Source organism: Hylobates moloch, unplaced genomic scaffold (assembly GCF_009828535.3).
Source record: "Hylobates moloch isolate HMO894 unplaced genomic scaffold, HMol_V3 SCAFFOLD_3, whole genome shotgun sequence".
In the NCBI taxonomy this organism is placed as follows: Eukaryota; Metazoa; Chordata; class Mammalia; order Primates; family Hylobatidae; genus Hylobates; species Hylobates moloch.
The window spans coordinates 100,728,871-100,750,961 of record NW_026652278.1 but is presented as its reverse complement, the minus strand read 5'-3'; the positions used below and the strand labels follow the sequence as shown (position 1 = coordinate 100,750,961).

General features: G+C 41.6%; 1 protein-coding gene across 9 annotated transcripts in view; it reads right to left on the bottom strand.

Moving 5' to 3' along the window:
* Positions 1-11,872: 11,872 nt before the first annotated feature.
* The window catches only part of PRTFDC1 (phosphoribosyl transferase domain containing 1), a 103,573-nt gene continuing 93,354 nt past the window's right edge, over positions 11,873-22,091 (bottom strand). For all 9 annotated transcript variants that reach the window (XM_058436617.1, XM_032145011.2, XM_058436612.1 and 6 more), the window contains 5 exons: positions 21,504-21,521; positions 20,028-20,110; positions 18,505-18,551; positions 14,620-14,696; positions 11,873-13,123 (listed from right to left, as the gene is read on the bottom strand). In XM_058436617.1, coding sequence (XP_058292600.1) covers positions 13,076-13,123; positions 14,620-14,696; positions 18,505-18,551; positions 20,028-20,110; positions 21,504-21,521 — 273 coding nt within the window. In that variant the 3' untranslated portion in view covers positions 11,873-13,075. The remainder of the gene's footprint in view (positions 13,124-14,619; positions 14,697-18,504; positions 18,552-20,027; positions 20,111-21,503; positions 21,522-22,091) is intronic.

Here is a 22,091-nt window from a genome sequence, read left to right as displayed (position 1 = left end):
TTTATATAAAATTGTATAAATTTTAACTTTCAAATTTCTGATTGTTTCTACTACATACATTTATTTGTATTTATTGAGCTTGCGTTCTACAACCTTATTAAACTCACTTAGTTCTACTAGCTTTTTGATAGATCTCATTAGATTTTCTACATTGGTGATCATTTAATCTGTGAATAAAGAGAGTTTTACTTTTTCCTTTCCAATCCAGATGCCTTTTATTTCTTTTTATTACCTGATTACACAGAATAGATCTTCTACCACAATGTTGAATAAAAATGGTGAGAGCAGAATCCTTGTCTTTTCCTGATCTCAAGGGAAAAGTATTTAATCTTTCACCATTAAGTATGATGTTAATGGTAGGTTTTTTGTTTTTTATAGATGCCATTTATCAGGCAATTCCCTTCTTTTTCTAGTTTACCAAGAGATTTAATCAAGAATGGATGTTAGATTTTGGTAAAGACTTTTAAAAATATTCATTAAGGTGTTCCTATGGTGTCTGTTTTTGTTTGTTTGTTTGTTAGTATGATGAATTATATTGATTTTTGAATGTTAAACCAGCCTTGTAATCTTAAGATAAACCCCACTTGGTCATGACATATTATATTTTTATATATGTTGAATTCAATTTACTGAAGTTTTGTTTAGAATTTTTTGCATCTGTGTTCGTGAAGATATTGGTCTGTGGTTTCTTTTCCTTATAATATTTTTGTCTGATTGTGGTAGCAAGGTAATGTTGGTCTCCAAGAATGAGTTTGAAAGTATTCCCTCCTTTTCAGTTTTCCAAAAGAGTTCATGTGTAATTGCTATGATTTTGTCCTTAGATGTTTGGTAGAATTTACTAGGAAGGTCCTGCAGACATGTTTTCTTCACGGGAAGGTTTTTTTTTGTTTGTTTGTTTTTTGTTTTTGGAGTCAAGAGTCCCACTCTGTCACCCAGGCTGGAGTGCAGTGGCACAATCTTGGCTCACTGCAACCTCTGCTTCCTGGGCTCAGCCTCACCAATGCCTGGCTAATTTTTGTATATTTTATAGAGGCGAGGTTTTGCCATGTTGCCCAGGCTGGTCTCGAACTCCTGAGTTCCAAGTGATCCAGCCGCCTCAGCCTCCCAAAGTGCTGAGATGATAGGCACGAGCCATTGTGCCAGGCTTATAGGAAAGTTTTAACAATAACTGTAATTTCTCTAATAGCTACAGAGCTATTCTTTTTATTTATTTCCTCTTCATTGAGCTTTGGGAGTTTGAGTGTTTCAAGAAACTTGCATGGCCAGGCATGGTGGCTCATGACTGTAATCCTAGCACTTTGGGAGGCCAGGCAGGAGGATCACTTGATGGTGAGACCCTGTCTCTACCAAAAAAAAAAAAAAAACAAAAAAAACTCTGCATTTTTAAATTAAATTTAATTTAATTTAAATATTTTTTATTATACTTTAAGTTCTAGGGTACATGTGCACAACGTGCAGGTTTGTTACATGTGTATATGTGTGCCTTGTTGGTGTGCTGCACCCATCAACTCATCACCTACATTAGGTATATCTCCCAATGCTATCCCTTCCCTCTCCCCCAGCCCCATGACAGGCCCCGGTGTGTGATGCTCCCCACCCTATGTCCAAGTGTTCTCATTGTTGAATTCCCACCTATGAGTGAGAACATGCAGTGTTTGGTTTTCTGTCCTTGCGATAGTTTGCTGAGAATGATGGTTTCCAGCTTCATCCATGTTCCTGCAAAGGACATGAACTCATCCTTTTTTATGGCTGCATAGTATTCCATGGCGTATATGTGCTACATTTTCTTAATCCAGTCTATCACTGATGGACATTTGGGTTGGTTCCAAGTCTTTGCTGTTGTGAATAGTGCCGCAATAAACATACATGTGCATGTGTCTTTATAGCAGCATGATTTATAATCCTTTGGGTTATATACCCAGTAATGGGATGGCTGGGTCAAATGGTATTTCTAGTTCTAGATCCTTGAGGAATCACCACACTGTCTTCCACAACAGTTGAACTAGTTTAGAGTCCCACCAACCGTGTCATCAACACCCTAACATCACAATTAAAAGAACTAGAGAAGCAAGAGCAAACACATTCAAAAGCTAGCAGAAGGCAAGAAATAACTAAGATCAGAGCAGAACTGAAGGAGATAGAGATACAAAAAACCCTTCAAAAAATCAATGAATCCAGGAGCTGGTTTTTTGAAAAGATCAACAAAATTGATAGACCACTAGGAAGACTAATAAAGAAGGAAAAGAGAAGAATCAAATGGACGCAATAAAAAATGATAAAGGGGATATCATCATCGATCCCACAGAAATACAAACTACCACCAGAGAATACTGTAAACACTTCTATGCAAATAAACTATAAAATCTAGAAGAAATGGATAAACTCCTGGACACATACACCCTCCCAAGACTAAACCAGGAAGAAATTGAATCCCTGAATAGACCAATAACAGGCTCTGAAATCGAGGCAATAATTAATAGCCTACCAACCAAAAAAAGTCCAGGACCAGACAGATTCACAGCTGAACTCTACCAGAGGTACAAAGAGGAGCAGGAATCCCCTGCAGTTACTGAAGGATGACTGTATACTTTAATCTGGTATCATTTTTCCTTCCGCTTAAAGAACTTTCTTTAACATTTTGTAATGCAAGTCTGCTGCTGATGAAGTATTTCAGCTTTTGTGTTTCTGAAAACATCTTTATTTCACCTTCATATAGAATTGTAGGTTGACAGATTTTGCTTTCGGTGCTTAAAGATGTACTCTTTCTCTTCTGTGGGTTTTAAAAAACTTTTTTTTATACTTGGATTCATTGAACTTGGGTTTATAGTTTTCATCAAATATGAAAAATTTTTGGCCATAATTTCTTCAAATATATTTTCTGAGCCATCATCTTTTTCCTGTTCTTGGGAATTTCAACTGCGCAGATATTAAGCCACTTAGAGCTCATGATGCTCTGTTAATTAAAAGAATATTTTTCTCTGTATGTTTCATTTTAGACTGCCGTCTTTTGTTATGTTTTAAAGTTCATGAATCTTTTCTTCTACAAAGTCTAATCTAGCAGTCATCCCAGCTGGTGTATTTTTCAAATCAAACACTGTGTTTACTCTGGGAGTTTGATTTGGGTCCTTAAAAACGTATATTTTATATCTCCACTTAACTTAAAAAATTTTAAATATCTGGAACAGTTTTAGTAGATGTTTTAATAGTTTTAATAACCATGTTTGCTAAGTCTTTTTTTTTTTTTTTTTGAGACTGAGTCCTGCTGTCTCCCAGGCTGAAGTGCAGTGGCACATCTTGGCCCACTGCAGCCTCCACCTCCCGGTTCAAGCGATTCTCCTGCCTCAGCCTCCCAAGTAGCTGGGACTACAGGTATGGGCCACCACACCTGGCTAATTTTTGTAATTTTAGTAGAGATAGGGTTATGCCATGTTGGCCAGACTGGTCTCAAACTCCTGGCCTCAAGTGATCCACCTGCTTCCGCCTCCCTAATTGCTTTGATTACAGGTGTGAAGTGCTGTGCCCAGCCCTGCCATAGGTGTTTCTATCAGACTCCCACAGTGCAGAGATCCTAGACTTTCTCTCCATTTCTTGCATTTCACAAGGCAATAAAAATAAAATCTCAGATTTGAGTCCTCTGAGATACAATACTGGATGCAAGACAATGAACAAATAATGTGTTCACTTATTGAAGAGAAAGGACACGGGGCTTAGAATTTTATATCGATATGGTTTAGATTTGTGTTCCCGCCCAAATCTCATGTCGAATAGTAATCCCCAATGTTGGGGGAGGTGCCTGGTGAGAGGTGATTGGATCATGGAGGCAGATTTCCTTCTTGCTGTTCTTGTGATAGTAAGAGAGTTCGCATGAAATCTGGTTGTTTGAAAGCGTGTAGCACCTCCCCCTTCTCTCTCTTTCTCCTGCTCGGGCCATGTGAGACATGCCTGCTTCCTCTTCACCTTCTGCCATGATTGTAAGTTTCCTGAGGCCTCCCCAGCCATGTTTCCTGAACAGCCTGCGGAACTGTGAATCAATGAAACCTGTTTTCCTTATGAATTACCCAGTCTCAGGGAGTTCTTTATGGCAATGTGATAAAAGACTAATACATATATCCAGTAAAGACTTCATTTAAATATGAGAATACGATAAAAAAAATTCTCAGGCATACAAAGTCTTAGAAGATTCATCATAGGAAGACCACATTGGAAATATGCTTGAAGGAACTATTCATATATGCAGTCATGCACCACATAATGAAAATTAAGTCAATAAACCACATACGTAATGAGGTCCCATAAGATTATATTATTATTATTTTTCCTGTTCCTTTTCTATGTTTAGATACATAAATACCACTACATTACAATTGCCTACAGCACTCAGTACAGTAAAACTACTGTGCAGGTTTGAAGCTTAAGAGCAGTAGGCTACTATATGGCCTAGGTGTGTGGTGGGCTATACCATCTAGGTTTGTGTAAGTTCACTCTATGATGTTCAGATAATGAGGAAATCATCACAACAACGCATTTCTCAGAATGTATTCCTGTTGTTAAGCATTGAACGACTGCTTATAAATACTTATCATTTTTATTGCTATGTGATAAAAAAGTTGGGAGATCACTGTTTTAATGGTCTCTAATATTTATCCCCATTTTGTCTGATCCATATTTTATTAATTAGGGCTTTCTAGTATTTTTCTTGTACACTTACGCAGTGACAATCTTTCTCTATTGTATTGCTCTTTCAATAGTAAATGGTTTTACATTTGTCCTTAATGAACTTCATCCCTTTTTTCCTTCCTGATTCCACTAAGAGTCATTTAGAATTCTGGTCCTGTTCCTTTAGATTGCTGAATGACTAGAGGATTATCTGTATTAAAATCATTTGGAGAAGATTAAGGGATTGTTAAAAATGTAGGTATTCATCTAGGCCTACTGAATCTACATCTCTAGGGATAGGTTCAAGTAATTTATATTCATTTGTCTCCCAGGTGATTGTAAACATTAGAAGCTTGAGAATTCTGTTCTAAGTGCAATCTTTCTGGAATGTTTTCTCATTCCATCAACTAGTTTTCCAGTTCTCTGGATACCAAGTGGATGTCCAAGAATTTAATTCAGCTCTAACACTAACTACCTGGAGTTAGCATCAGACTCCAGAGGTTTAAAAGCTTGATTCCCTAAGACTGCCTTCACTCCAGAGACCAGTCACAAGTATCAGGTCCCCAGGTAACCCACACTTCTGTTCCACTTGGCTACAAATCTGTGGGTTCCCACCTGCCCTGAGTTTCCACAATTTGCTGGAACATCTCACAGAACTCAGGAAAATGTTTTTTTATTAAAGAAAAAGAAAGATAGATTATTAAAGATATGAATCAAGGCATGCCACCTTCCCTTCGTGGCACTGTGTTTACCAACCTGGAAGCTCTCTGAATTTTCTTGTCCAAGAGTTTTTATAAAGGTCAATCTCTCGCCCCCAGCCTCCTCTCTGGAGCTCAGTGGGAGGGTCTGAAACTTCCAACCCTCAAATCACTTGGTCTTTCTGGTGACCAACTCCATCCTAAACTCATAAAGGGTTTCTTACAAGTAACAAAAGATGCTCCTATCACTCAGGACATTTCAAATGTTTCAGGAGCCCTGTGCCAGGGACTGGGGACAAAGACCAAATATATTTCCTGTTATACCACACCATTCTTTCTTATCCTCATCTGAATGTCATCTATACATCTGTCTACATACTTTCTATGGCTTTATTAGTCTGTTTTCACACAGCTATAAAGAACTACCTGAGACTGGGTAATTTATAAAGAAAAGAGGCTTAATTGACTGACAGCTCCACATGCTGTACAGGAGGCATGGCTGGGAGGCCTCAGGAAACTTACATTCATGGCAGAAGGCAAAGGAGAAACAAGCACGTCTTCATATGGCCAGCGAGAGAGAAGGAGAGGGGAGAGGTGCTATGCACTTTCAAGCAACCAGATCTCGTGAGAACCCTATTGCGAGACAGCACGAGGGGGATGGTGCTAAACCATTAGAAATCACCCCCATGATCCAATCACCTCCCACTGAGCCCCACCTCCAACATTAGGAATTACACTCCAACATGAGATCTGGGGGGGACACAGAGCAAAACCAGCTGTACATGATGCTTAGTCCTGTGTGGTGAAGTGAGTACTAACTCAGCAGCCCAATAGCATTAGTTCAATTTCTGGCTTTGAACAAAGCTGTGTGACCCTGAGTAAGTGATTCAATCTCTCTGACACTTATCTCTAAAATGGAGATGACGATTCCTATCTCAACATTTTGTGCTAAGTATTCAATTAAGTGTTATTAAGTTTTCAGGCTGGGCATGGTGGCTCACGACTGTAATCCCAGCACTTTTGGAGGCTGAGGCGGGAGGATTTCCTGAGCTCAGGGGTTTGAGACCAGCCTGGGCAACATAGGGAGACCTCATCTCCACTAATTTTTTTTCTAAAAATTAGCTGGGGTGGTGGTGTACACCTGTGGTCCTGGCTACTCTAGAGGCTAAGGTGGGAGGATGGCTTGAGGATGGCTAGGAGGTTGAGAATGCAGTGAGCTACGATCACGCCACTGCACTCCAGCCTGGGTGACAGAGTGAGACCCTGTCTCAAAAGAAAAAAAAAGGGTTATTGTTAAGTTTTTGTACAGTGCATGATCCGCAGAAGTTGCAACCACATTGCTCATGAAATGTCAACAAGCTTGAGGGTCCAGGCTTGAATCTTTCACAATATGCTTTGCTATGCTCAGGACAGATCTCTTTTGAGTACAACTATAAAGATTTGTGCAGTCACCCAGTAGCTATGTAGTGTCAGTTATTTTCTCAGGCAATGATGAATATCCTTCACAGGGCACAACCTTGTTAAAATAAAGATAAGACAGATTACATACATTTCTTTTTTCAGTCAACCAACTCGACCACTCAATATTAGAAGATTAGATAAATCAGATAGAGCAATTTTCATTGTAAAATCATGTTGTTAGTTGTCAATCTGTTGTTTTAAAAATATTTATTAATTGATTTGAGGATTACTGGATTACTGTTTCCAGGTATAACATTATACATATATATTATTATATAGGGCTCAGTTCACCCAGTTATATTTATTGTATTTAAGGAACCTCCACCCTGGATTAGTTTCTTGGCCAAATTATTATGCAATTTCTTTCTATAAATATAGAACTGTTACTAAAATTTCAGTATGAGTTCACACTTATAGAATACTTGACGAGCAAAATCTATTTTCCTAAATTTTTTTGATACTGCAAACTTAAGCCATTTAGAAATAAATCTGCTCTTTCTTTTCTTTGAGATGAAGTTTTACTCTGTCACCCAGGCTGGAGTGCAGTGGCACGATCTCAGCTCACTGCAACCTCCACCTCCTAGGTTCAAGTAATTCTCCTGCCTCAGCCTTCTGAGTAGCTGGGATTATAGGCACATGCCACCCCGCATGGCTAATTTTTAGTAGAGACGGGGTTTCGACATGTTGGCCAGGCTGGTCTCGAACTCCTGACCTCAGGTGATCTGTCCTTCTTGGCCTCCCAAAGTGCTGGGATTACAGGCTTGAGCCACCACGCCTGGCCTAAATCTGCTCTTTCAATGTCTTCATAATCTATTCCAAACACTATCAGTAGGCAAACATGTATGTGTGCACACTGGTGTTCTTTTTGTCATCTTCTAGATAGTATTCTGGAATTCTTTAACATCTGTAAAAGCAGACTTGTTTTCATAATTATACATTATGACCACTGAATAATCAACTCATTTAGTAATCTTATTAATAGAAAATGTGTAGGGCTTTGGGAGGCCAAGGTGGGAGGATCACTTCAGGCCAGAAGTTGGAGACCAGCCTTGGCAACTTAGTGAGACCCCATCTCTATACAAAATAAAAATAATAATAATTTTTTAAAAAAGAAAATGTGCAGGGCACATAACTTTTCTGTGGCAGATTGTATTTTCTGTAGATCACCACCAATATACATCTTATCCCACTTGGTCTTCTTACAGTATGATGCTGTTGTTCTTCCATCAAATGATGACAGTCTGTGTTCTCTCCCTTTGAACCCAGGCAAATCTTTGTAACTGCTTTGACTAACAGAATATGGCAGAAGTGAGCCTGCTATATAAAAGGCAATATGGCTTCCATCTCCTTCTTCTCTCTGTCTCCCTCCACTTTGGAACCTAACCACCATGTTGTGGGGAAGCCCAGACCACATGGAGAGGCCACATGTTAGGGTTCCAACTGACAGCCTCAGCTAAGGTTCCAGCTAACAGCTAACATTAACCACTAGACAAAATCAAGCCTTCAGACTAGAGCTTTCCATAAAACATTCTGTGATAATGGAAACGTTCTATGTCTTCGCTGTCCAATACGGTTGGTAACTTACTACCACATGAGGCCGTCGAGCAGTTCTAAGATAGCTAGTGTGAATGAGGAAGTAAATTTTAAATTTTATTTGACTTGAGTTAATTTAAATAACCACATAATTGCTGCCACATTGTGCAGTTCAGCTTCTCTTGGTTGCAGCTATCAGCCTTGGAGTCTTCCATCTGAAGTACCAGACATCACTGAGAAGAAACAAACTACCTCCAGTATGTCTTCTCTGTATTCCTCCTTTTTTTTTTTTTTTTTGAGACAGAATCTTGCTCTGTTGCCCAGGCTGGAGTGTGGTGGCACAATCTCAGCTTACTGCAGCCTCTGCCTCCTGGTTCAAGTGATTGTACTGCCTCAGCCTCCTGAGTAGCTGGAACTACAGGCATGTGCCACCATGTCCAGCTCATTCTTGTATTTTTGGTAGAGACGGGGTTTCACCATGTTGGCCAGGATAGTCTCAATCTCCTGACCTCGTGATTCACCCGCCTTGGCCTCCCAAAGTGTTGGGATTACAGGCATGAGCCACCACATCCAGCCTCCTAACTCTTGTAAACCATTAAAGAGAGTAACTAATTATTGTTGATTTAAACTACTCAGTTTTGGAATGATTTGTTATGGAACAATTAACAACATTTATTTATTTATTTACTATTTTTTAGAGACAGGGTCTTGCTCTGTCACCCAGGCTGGAGGGTGGTGGTGTGAGCATAGCTCACTGCAGCCTCAAACTCCTGGGCTCAAGCAATCCTCCCACCTCAGCCCCCTGAAGCTGAGATTAAAGGTACGTGCAACCACCCCTGGATAACTATATATATATATTTTTGTAGAGCTAGGGTCTTGCTATGTTGCCCAGGTTGGTCTTAAACTCCTGGCCTCAAGTGATTATCCCATCTCAGCTTCCCAAAGACAGGTGTGAGCCACCCCAACCCCCACCCCCAATGAACAAGGAATACACTTTCTCTGCTTTATGTGGCTGTTCTCTACAGCAAATAGAAACTCGCAAGTCTCTCACATCTTTATTTCCCCCCCGCAGGTGAGTTCACAGGAATCTCCCATCTTTTAAAAGCCTTCTGGCTATGACTGTATGTATCTTCTTCTCTTCACAGCCAGGCTTTTTGAGTGACCTTCGCACCTTCCTCACTCACAGCTTACTTTCTACTCAATGCTCACTAGGCTCTGGACACAAAGGAGGTCACGGTAACACTAGCTCAGGCTTCTTTCTCCCTCTGGGGCAATGTAGGGCTTCAGCGCCCCACCCTGTCTTAAAAAGCCACTCCCTTCTGGCTGAGAAATTGCAAAAACCTATCTCTTCTGAAAGGACTAGAAAGAGACTCTTTTTAGGAAAAGGCACCTCTTCCTGAGGGCTGATGCGGTCGTCAGCCAGGGTCCACGGGTTGGCAAGTGGAGTGTGGGCTCTCCTTGGTTTGATGTCTTTGTGAGGGCACCGGCAGTGCGGGCTGCACAACCTGATGCTGTAGCTGGGTTCCTGGGGTGCTCTGAGCTTTCTGGAACTTGTCCATCAACATTCCTCTCATGTGGGCTCTGGTCTCCTTGCGGATGTCTGTGGCTCATGACGCTTCTGGAGGGTGGCGTCTTGGGAAGCGCCCATTACAGTCCACAGTGCTTCCCAAATTGCAGAGCCCTTGGGGTGCTAACGCGGAGCTACTTTCCTGCTTCTTCCCACCCCAAAGCTTCCCCGTGCTCCTCAATGAAATGTGAAGAACGGCTGGCCTGTCAGCTCCACTATGCAGCACAAAGATAACCATGAATGCAGCTCTTTAGGCTGCTGTCTTAGTCTTCCTCTTCGCACCGGGCTCAGAAGCCATCATGGCTGTATGACTGGCCAAGAAACAATGCAGCCCTCTCCATGCACACCCTCTTCCTATTTCTGCACACCTCCCCTCAGCAGCGTGCAAAGGCTCCTCTTGAGATCCCCTTCTTCCCTTCCTGAAACTGGCTTGTTGTCAGCTCTCAATTGTCATCTTGGGATCCAAAGGAGCTTCACGATTGCAAAGTCAGTAAAACTCCCAAATGCTAGGTTTGCCCAAATGAATCAGACAACTGGGTGGAGAGCGTGGTTTGGGGTTTAGATTTCCTAGAACACACTACCTCTATGACAAAAGGGAGGGCATATTTCCATGACACCAGGTCTCTGGACGTGGGATAGCCTGCTTTTTCTCTCCATTGGGAAGACACAAGTTGATTTCACAGAAGGCTGAGCAAATGCCTGACTGTGCTCTGAAAGGTTGTTTTCACAGTCTCAGAAGGCCTGAAACATGGCAAACCATCTTATACGCAAAAATTAAACATGGTATGTCAGGATTTGACTATTTGCCGTTTATATCTAGGGGGTCCGTGGGTCAAAAATGAGTACATTCCAGTCCCTGTAAGAAAGGACCAATTTATAATGAGGGGTTCTAATTTGTTTGGAAAATCCCAAAGTATTACTAATTATGTTGATTATAACTGAATCCAAATTTCGCAGTGAAATACACACACACGCACGCGCGCACACACACACACACACACACGCACACACACATACCCACACATTTTCCCCCTTACAAATCTGCTTTGGAACACTAAATTAATAATGGATCTGTTATTAATCAAGTAATAAGCTTTTGCACTTTTGGTTTAGAGTGAATAAACTCAGTGATATTAACTAGACAGGAGTTTTGCAAGAGAAAAGGAAATGCTATTTTTCCCAAGATGACTTTCTTGGATATCACTGTCAAAATATTGTCTGGTAGGAAAAAATTGCAAGCATGATTAAACTTCTTGTATATCTAGTGAATTTTCAGCATTAACTATACAAGTCCTCGCAATCTTGCAAGATAGATCAAATTTCCTTTCTAATTTGAATAAACAGACTGTGCTCAGAAAGGATACTGATGCTTACTAAAATTCAACATTTTTAAGAAAACATTTTCATATTGTATACTTATGGATAATTTTACACTTAAAACCAAATGTGTGCCTGGATTTTTCTAGGTCTTCTGGCATAAACATGGCATTGTGAAAAAAAAACTATGCTCAGAGTGTTAATTTTGATATTTCAAGAAATTTGTCAGTCAGACACAATTATAAATCTAAGCTTGGGTACCAATGCTTCTGTGAAACAAAGCTAGAAGAGATTCCTTTTGCTGACTTATCCCTTGGGATATTTGGGTGTGGCTTGTTTTCTTCTCTGACCGAAACAAAGATATGCAGGAAAATCTTCTTTTACAACTAAAATTCTTTGTTCTTACAAACGAGCTTGAGGAAAAAAAAAGCAGCAGATCTAGCCAGCTTAATCATTTGCTTATACTAGTGCATATATTGGATTTAGTCCAAGTTAACAAAAATAAAGCCGCAGGATAGGTACATGCAGTCGTATATTTAAGCTACTGACTCACATACATGTTAATGTCTGAAAGTATTTAAAAAATATGAAGGCAGAAGAAAAACAGTAAGCAGTGATAAAACATAACAAGTTTTCTTATTCTTTATTAGTTTAAAGGAAGCTAGAACCTAATAACAATATGCCACATACGGCTCAGAACCAAACAAAAGCTGCTTAGTTATTTATTTTGCATTTGCATTTTGTAGGAAGTGAGAAAAAAACAGCTCTATTGGGACTCAAGTTTATTTTCAATTAAAATCCCCATAAATTAGGAAATGGCTCATAAAACGGAGAAATTGGAAAAAAACGTTATTCAGAAAAAAACTTTAAGTGTGCTTGTTTCCTGTAGCACCTTGGATTTTGTGATCAGTCTTTTAAAGATATTTAAAAAAAAATTCAACCTCTGTCTTCATGTTTAGGACAGGGCATAACGGTGTCTTGTCCTTTCATGCAAATAAGAGGAAAAATTTATACTTGCTTAGTTTCGAGCACTGAAAGCACTCGCCCCTAATTCTGCCATTTGCTCATGTCCCACATGAATAAAAGGATACAGCTTAGAAACCAGGGCCTTGCTGCTATTGTATTTTTTTCTAATTAAAATTCAGAGTATTAAACACAGTTGAGTACATCCATGCATACATGACATACCATCATCACATACCGGAAGCTCCCATCAAGAGCCCCGAGCAAAGCTCGTTTCATAACATCATTAAGATTCATTGTACACTGCGTTTCAGAAAGGCTTTGTGAAAGCAGATAATAATGGCCTGTCAGAAATGCACAAACAGAAATTGATATTAAATTGTCCTTTCCCTCCTTTTAAAATATGGGAATCTATTAATAGCTGCATTCCCGGTATAGGGGACTCAAGGCTTCAGTTAAAAAAAAGTCCCCAGCTTCTTAATATTGTAAGCTTATTACCAAAATAAGAGTATAAAAAGTTAAGTGAAAAATATTTGAGTAACTAGGTGGGGGTATTGCTGGGAATGCTAATCAAATATAATGACTATCAAAAACAAAGGCAGGCGGAGCTGAGGAGTGTGAAGGTAGATAGCATTGCTGAGTCACAAGGCGGAGTGTTTAATTTGGAACAAGTCAAATAAAAGCACTGCTTTCTTTTCCTTAAGAACCTTTGATACTCTTTATATTAACCTCAGAAAAGAAAGCTCTCTCATTTGAACATTTTTTTCTTTTATATCCTGCTGAGTGAAGATGCCTGGGGGGACAAACTTGACAGCTGGCTTCCCGAGTACAGGCGTAAGTATGATGTTATCTGGGACTTTAGTGGTGAGAATTCATGTCTTTAGATTCGATATTTTTCTTTACCGTGCTCATTGATGACGCATATGTGCTGAAACAATAAAGGATTTAAATGCATCAGTTTCTTAACAAAATATGAGACACAGAAAAGGTGATGCAGTAATAACTGAATGCCATCCTGTAATTGGCTATTGATCATTTAAATAGAAATGTGTGTATTTACATGTGTGGGTAAAATCTAAAGAGACCCATTCAAATGCTTGACAAAAGGTCCTTTGTGGTTTTAGTTTGGAGCCCTATTCTGAATCTGGCTCCCCAGGTCCCTAAAACCCAGAAATGCTGAGGGAGCAGTATGTTTAGCCCTGCTAGAAACAGAAGTCTCCTACTGGTAAGATGACAACTGCTTGGGTGAATGGAGAAATAACAGTGGCAAGCACAACATGGGCTCTTATTCAACCCTTTTTGGGCAACAAGCAAAGGGTTAGGAATATTTTGATGGAAAGCAACAGAAATGGCACCAGGCTAATGTAAGCAAAAAAGGAGGATTTGGATGGGCTCAGTGGCCCCTGTCTATAATCCCAGTACTTTGGGAGGCTGAGGTGGGAGCATGATTTGAAGCCAGGAGTTCAAGACCAGCCTGGACAGCCTAGCAAGACCCCATCTCTACAAAAAGTAAAAATATTACCCAGGCATAGTGGCGTGTGCCTGTTGTCCCAGCTACTCAGGAGGCTGAGGCGGGAGGATCACTTGAGCCTGGGAGTTCAAGGCTGCAGTGAGCTATGATTGCGTCACTGCCCTCTAGCCTAGGTGAGACCCTGGAGTGAGACCCTGTGTCTTTAAAAAGCGAGGAGGGGGAATTTATTGGTGGAATACTGGGGTAGCTCTCAGAATCCAAGGACGAGCTGGGCAATTAAGCAACTAGAAGGCAGGAACAAGGGCAGCTCCAGAGACTTTCACCCATGGTGCTATGGATACTCTCTGGGGGCACTGCTATCCTAGTGGTTGAAGTCTGAAAACACTCAGTCTCTGTGACTTTTGGTTTAAGTTTCTAATTCCCAGGAGAGAGAGACTGATTGGTCCACTTTGGGTAAGTTGTCTACCTCTAAGATCATGCAGTGTTGGTCAGGGTCACACAGCTGGGGTCCACACTAGGGGTCCACGTCTGTGTGGTGAGATCATTTCCCCCAAAGAGGGAAGAGTTATGAGCTGCATGCCACTGTAATTGAAACCTGCTAGAGTTCAAGCACTGACACAAACCAGTGTATAGAATATTGGCTATTGTTATCGCTGGTTGGGCACAGTCAATGACTATTGAGAAGAATCAGTGTCAAACCATAGTTCTGCTTTTAGCTTCCTATTTCTTTAGTACAAAATAGAGATAATCATAAGTTGCCTCCATCATCCTGATACCTACCCTGCAGAATAGTAGTGGGACTTAACTGGGAGTACGGATGCAATGTGCTCACCATACTCCTGACATAGAAGATACTCAGTCAATAGCAGACATCACTAACACACATTCAATACTTTTTTAAATTGTTAAGTTCTTATAAAAAGGGGGGTTAGAGATTTGCATGCAAGACTTACATTCAGATCTCTGAAGTATTCATTGTAATCTAAGGCATATCCCACCACAAATAAGTTTGGAATCTCAAATCCAGCATCTTAGCAGAGAGAGAAAGAGAAAAAAAAGGAACAAAATTTAGATTATATAAATGCAAGTCACCATATGCTGCTGTCGGCACTCAAACTTGAGGACCTTTCATTGAGGCAGGAGGGAGTGAGAAATGGTGAGCAATGCACAGGATGAGCCCAAGAGGGACCTGGACCAGAGGACTACTTGGGAGGAAGGAGGCAAGGCAAACAAGCCAACCTACAATGAAGAATGACTGATATAGCATACAGAGCTTAGAAAGGGCTCAGGAAGCCTGGTGCATAACAAGAAATATGCATAATTGAGTCACGTGGCCCTGGTGTTCTAAAGCAAGCTGTAGGCAGTGATACGATACCAAAGGAAACACTCTCAACAACACAAAGGAAAGTTCAAGCGGAAGACGTTACGATGCTGCATTATGTGAACAGGTGCGCGGGCCACAGCAACTAGAAAGCAATTCTCCCACTGTACTCAGTGTCTCGGCTGTTTAAAGGGCTGGAAAGCAAAAGCCAGGACACAAATGAAAGGCAACGGGATTGTTCAACTTGAGGAAGAGAATGTGGAGGTTGCATTAATGCTGGTCTTTGGGTTCATGATGCAGAGGATATTAATGAGCTCTCTACTGAGGGCAGAATGAGAGGGAATGGATTTAAGCACAGTGCAAGATACTTATGATAAGCAAAAGAAGAATTCATTGAAAAGATGATGATTTTTTGTCAGAAAGGATTCCTTTTTTTTTTTTTTTCTGAGACCGAGTCTCGTGATCTTGGCTTACTGCAACCTCCATCTCCAGGGTTCAAGTGATTCTCCTGCCTCAGTTTCCTGAGTAGCTGGGAAGACAGATGTGTGCCACCATGCAGGGCTAATTTTTGTAGTTTTAGTAGAGATGGGGTTTCACCATGTTGGCCAGGCCAGTCTCGAACTTTTGACCACAAGTGATCCATCCGCCTCAGTCTCCCAAAGTGCTGGGATTACAGGCATGGGCCACTGAACCCGGCTATTTTTTGAGAAAGGGTCTCAAAAAGGGTCCAGGCAGAGGTGCAGTGGTGTGATCATGGCTCACTGCAGCCTCTACCTCCACAGGCTCAGGAGATCCTCTCACCTCCGCCTCCCGAGTAGCTGGGACTACAGGCATGCACAACTATTCCTGGCTAATACTTATTGGAGAGAATTCTTAAGGGACAGAAAATAGCTCTCCTTCTTCAGAGTTCTTGAAACAGAATAAAGGCGCACTGGTCCAATGATTTTCAAACTTGTTTAGTGTTTTGGAATCTTACAAGTTTGGTTATTACAGTATTATAGATGAGAGATTTATTGCTTACTTTTAATGGAACTGTACTTGGGTACAGCCAGGGCTTATAGCCTGGGCAAAGTCATCTCCACAGTGACTATGACCAATGATGCTTTCACAAGGAGAAAACAGCTGGTTCATGCTCATAGAAAGTACTGGAGGTACTTATTTTCTAGGGGGTTGCATTATGGAGTCCCTTGCTAGGAAGCCTGCTTGATTCCTCCAAACTGCAGAGTTTCTTGAAAAAAAGAATCAGAGAGGAGAAGCAAGAGCAGAAGAGGTCAGAAGTTACATTGAGCATAAAAGAAAGAATCAATAGGAGAAAGGAATGCAAATTACAAAGCCTCATAAATCCAGAGAGAAAGGAGGAACAGAGATTCTGAGCTAGCTAAAAGAATATGAAGCCGGGTGCGCACCTGCAGTCCCAGCTATTCAAGAGGCTGAGGCAGGAAGATCACTTGAGGCCAGGAGTTCGAGACCAGCTTAGGCAACAAAGTGAGATCCCATCTCAAAAAGAAAAAAAAAGGTAGGGTGCAGTGGCTCACACCTGTAATCCCAGCAGTTTGAGAGGCTTAGGTTGGTGGATCACCTGAGGTCAGGAGTCCAAGACCGGCCTGGCCAACATGGTGAAACCCCATCCCTACTAAAAATACAAAAATTAGCCAGGTGTGGCGGCACCTGTAGTTCCAGCTACTTGGGAGGCTGAGGCAGGACAATCACTTGAACCTGGGAGGCAGAGGTTGCAGTGAGCCAAGATCGCGCCACTGCACTGGGTGACAGAGTCAGATTCTGTGTCTAATAATAATAATAATAATATGAGCAAATCCCAAGAAACCCTGTTTGTAACCAGGGTTGTAATAATGACTTGACAGGAGCAATGCAATCCTTCCATTAGGCAGGGCAACTCACACTGGGAAAATGAGAGCCCAAAGCCTATTTGAAGGCCAAACCTTGAGCTGTCATAGAATAAAAGAAGGACAATGGATCAGTAGGACAATCATGAATCAGAGTGACCTATCCTTAGCTGGTAAATGCGGGCAGCTCCTACACTTACATTTGCAACAGCAGATGTTACTTGCAGATGTAGTGGAAGAGTCAGGGCAGTGACCGAAATCAGATTGCCTGGGCTTAATATTGGCCTGACACTCACGGCTACATGACTTTGGCAAGCTATTTAAGCTTGCTGTGCTCAATTTCCTCATCTGTAAAGTAGGTACAACAACAGCTCCTACTTTAGAGAGCTATTGTGTGGATGAAATGAGCTCATCTCTGTATAGCTCTTAGAATAGTGCATGGCACATCACGACCTCTTCCTGGTGTTAGCTGCTATTATTTTATTGCTGTTATTATAAGAGATATAAGAAATTTGTCATTAATTGGATATGTTTGAAGTGAACGTTTTTCAACTTCAGTTAAAATCTTATCTATACACTGAGTATCCTGTACTATTTCCTTAGACAATTTCTGCTTAGTAACCACATGCAACCGTGACTACATCCAGATTATACCTTTGATAATAGTAATAGATGGGAACATGCGATTGGGTCTCTCTGCCCAGAACTGACATGGTCCAGAGTTAACACATCCAGCACAGGCATGAAACTTGTTTTTAGAATGTAGAGTCACTGGCTAAATGTCGCTGGTGTGTCACCCATACATACTGCACTTCTCTTTCGCTAATGTTTGTTCAGCTTGCTGAAGAGAACTGTAGCCAAATTATCCCAGGAGCTTTGGAGCAAATGTAAGTTATAAAAATCAAGCTGAAGTCTGCCTATGCAAGTGAAAAAAAATCGCCTCCAGTGTTAGAATAATAAATAATCAGGCTGCATGTTTATCCTTCCTGGTGTTAGAACTAGGCTTATTATGGGGAGAAGAGAGGAGAGTGTCCTAGATGAGGAAGCCCTAGAGAACACATATCTGAAGTCAAGTGTGAAGATGGTATCTAGAGATACCTGCTCTGCTAATTCTCTATGTTATGGACCTTTGGTTTGGAGGTGAAGGGGAGCTGTCTTAGATTTCCCCTTCTGTGCGTTACAATTCAGCCTTGCTAAAGGTCACCATTATGCATTGTCTGGTAATAGTTCCGGATGATGGCATAAGAATCCCTCTAAACCTCCATAGCACCTCTCCTTGTCTGACTGGTGAGAACAGAGGCCAAGGCGGGGATCCTATGTGTCTGAGCCAGTCCAGCGGGATCAGGTATTCCTCTACTCCCTGAAACTTTTCAGCTGACTTCTCTGTAGTTAAGCTGCTGTGTGAAACATACAAATAAAAATACCCAATGCACGGAACAGAGTTCCTGTGAAGGATGAAAATGAGAACATTGAAGACCCTCATTTTAAAGGGTTCTGTTTTCCCTATCAAGGTGGGGGAGATCATGAGGAATCTGTGGGACTATCAGCCCTACACAGTTTCAAATCCACATGCAATGCTGTCAAATAGGAAACCAAAGATTCTTAAACATAAAATGAAACACCACAAGCACAAAACAAACAAACAACCAAACAAAAAACTAAAAAACACTTACAGTCAGGTCTAAAGCCGTCACTTCTGGGTGTTCTCTTCACCAACAAACTACCATTAAAAAAGACATGCTTTAGTGAACCCAATCAAATCTCTATGAATTGTAAATAGAATCAAGTATCATTAAAAGATGTACTTGAAATACATATTTTGCTACTGTGGCACTATATAGATGGTTCTGGATACAAAGAAGAGAGCAGGTCAGGCAAAATGCCTATATCTGGAATCCCACTGCTTTGGGAGGACAATGCGGGAGGATCACTTGAGCCCAGAGGTTCAAGACCAGTCTGGGCAACATAGCGAGCTGGGTGTGGTGGCACCTGCCTGTAGTCCCGGCTACTTGGGAGGCTGAGGTGGGAGGATCGTTTTAGCCCAGGAGTTGAAGGCTGCAGTGAGCCATGATTGCACTATTACACTCCAGCCTAGGTGACAGAGTGAGACCCTGTCTCAAAAAGTAGATAAAATATAAAAAAAACTTTTTAAAAAGGTAGCTGTCAGCCAGGCACGGTAGCTCATGCTTGTAATTCCAGTACTTTGGGAGGCCAAATCACTTGAGCCCATAAGTTTGAGATCAGCCTGGCCAACATGGTGAAAACCCATCTTTACTAAAAATACAAAAATTGGCTGGGCATGGTGGTACGCGTCTGTAGTCTCAGCTACATGGGAGTCTGAGGCAAGAGAATCGCTCGAACCCGGGAGGCTGAAGTTGCAGTGAGCTGAGATTGTACCACTGCACTCCAGCCTGGGTGACAGAGCAAGACTCCGTCTCAAAAAAAAAAAAAAAAATGTAGCTGTCCTAGCTACTCAGGAGGCTGAGCTGGGAGGATCACTTGAGCCCAGAAGTTTGAGGCTGCAGTGAGTTATGATCACACTACTGCCCTCCAGCTTGGCCTGGGCGACAGAGCAAGACCCTGTCTCTTATTAAAGAAAAAAAAAGGGCTGGGTGCAGTGGCTCATGCCTGTAATCCTAGCACTTTGGGAGGCCGAGGCAGGCAGATCACTTGAGGTCAGGAGTTCCAGACCAGCCTGGCCAACATGGTGAAACCCCATCTCTGCTAAAAATACAAAAAATTAGCTGGGTGCGGTGGCAGGCGCCTGTAGTCCCAGCTACTCGGGAAGCTGAGGCATCAGAATTGTTTGAACCCAGGGGCTGGAGGTTGCAGTGAGCCGAGATTGTGCTACTGCACTCCAGCCCAGCCAGCCCAGCCTGGGCGACAGAGCAAGACTCTGTCTCAAAACAAACAAACAACAAAAAAAATGAAGCGGAGCGGAGCAATTGCACGGGGGCTCATCCAGCTGCTCCTGGAAACAGCTAATGGAAGCACAGTAAAGAGGAACTCAGAAACACGGCAAAGCACGTCTTCTTCCCTTTCTTCTCTCAGGCTAGCAGTCAAGGGCTGTTTTTCAGTGTGGTAAAACTGTAATACCCCAGGGGAAAAGGTCACTAGTTTGGAATATATTACACTCTTTGGAAAGAGCATCCTGTGTTAGCATCCCTTTTGGGCTTGCTATGAATGTCCAACTCACCTGGCTACCTTAATCATGTTGGGCTTGTATTTCTCTATATTGCTGAGTAGTGCCTTCATGGTCCTCCCAGTTCCGACGACATCCTTTGCAAAAAGGACAGGTAAATTCAACAAAATGCATTTGAGCAGCACTATAGACTTTTCACCCAGGGAGATACTCCTAATTAATAATGCATCGTAATTAAAAATGCCATCCAATTTGGAGCCACAGTAGGAGGAAGAGTTGGTTATGTTTTATTTAGACAGGCACTTCTTTCTGGAAGCTGAGTTTTGGGGAATCTACTGGAGACTCTTTCCTCCTTGAATCCTTTAGCTGTGTTGAGGGCCAAATTTAGTCTTTGGACAGCATGTGGGACTCCTCGTTGAGTACACTTGGACTCGTGTATGCACATTCAAGGACTAAATTTGGCCCAGAGGTTATGTAACACAATACAAGGCACATGAATTTTCATGGATATGTACATCTGAATACACTGAATGGATAAATGCCTCCCCCTTGTCCTCCCCCACTCAATGGGGGATTCTATGGCTGGGAAGTGAGAGGTGTCTGGACAGCAGCTGGTGACAGCCTGTGAATTCTGAGGGTCCACGGCTGCAGTGAGCTCGGGCTCATCTCTGCTGATGAGCTGCTGCACAATTAGAGGAGAATGGGCAGCGGCGATTTATTGTCCTAAGGACAGGAATCAGCTGTCATGAGCTGATTATCAAAACAACAGGTCTGAATGTAGCCAGGGTTGGGCAATTCATTTGGTTAGAGGGTCTACTCCATGGGTTATACTGAGCAAGAACTCCAGATACACATGGCGCACACAGGCAATTGTGTAACAAAAGGTTGAAAACAGCTCCCCTGAATTTTTTGCTGTTTGATGAGACAAGTGTGCTCCTGAAGGAAACGTGGCCATTTGCTGTATTAGTCCACTACTGCCATAGGGATCCCACGTTCTCTTTTCTCTCTTTTTTAACAGAAAAACAAAAGTTAAAAAAAAAACGAAAAACAAAAAACGAAAAAACATAGCTTTCCCCATAGCTCGCCATTTTTAATTGATTGTGTTTAGGATTTTGTTGCTGAAAGTATTTGAGAATTCTCGAAATCATCAGAGGTCCTTAGCAAAGACACTGAATTCAGGGTAAACAGTTCTAACCTTGGTTTTACTGTGAAATGAATTTGGTTCGGTGAGCTAGTTTCCTCTTCTTTAAAGTTGTCTGATTCACAAAGAAGTATAAGAATCAACACAGAGATATGTGGAAATGGATACACAAAAAGGATAAAGTCGTCCACAAATATTGTTGCAAAGCTTTTATTCTACATTATTTGAAATCAGGGATGCTATCTGGCCCCTATTCATTAAATTTGGAGAGTATGCACCCAGTGGGAGCTCAAGAAATCCTTGGTCAATTTGATAACAAGGTTTACAGTTTAAAACTCACCGTTAGATTCTTTCAACCTCCAAGTATGGAAAAGGAAATGCCAGCTTACCTCAACAATGAGGACATTCTGAAATAAACAAAACCCATATTTTAGAATGTGATGCCCATCTGACTCAGAGGATACATACACATTTTTTTGCTTATAGTTAGAATTTCACAATTTGCTTAGACTGTCCTTCCCCATCCATCTAATTCAAAGGACTCGAAGTGATCTAGGTTTTCCAGATTCTTTTTAACAGCTCCTCTGGAATTAGTTGGTGGTGCAATATTAGTATCTATATTTAGGTTAGAAGCAAGCTTATCTTAGACCTGTCTGACGAACTCTCCATAAAGTCATCCCATTTTAGTAATTCTGCCAAGGGCCTCCCACCCCCAGCATTCCCTTGGGAGGCAAAGCCTGTTGAGAGTTTACCAGGAAAACAATGCAATATGAACTGCATCGCTAATGGAGACTGTGCTCGGTAAATGCATCATGGGTTCAGCTGTGACAGCCTTACTCTTGCACAGCCACCAAAATCCCTGCGGACTCAGGATTTCCTCTTGGATTGTCAACCTAGATGAAGAGGGTAGGCTAGAGAAAGGGCTGGGAGGTGCCTGGTCTGTATTTTTAGTGAGCTGGTTAGATTCTTTGCAACAA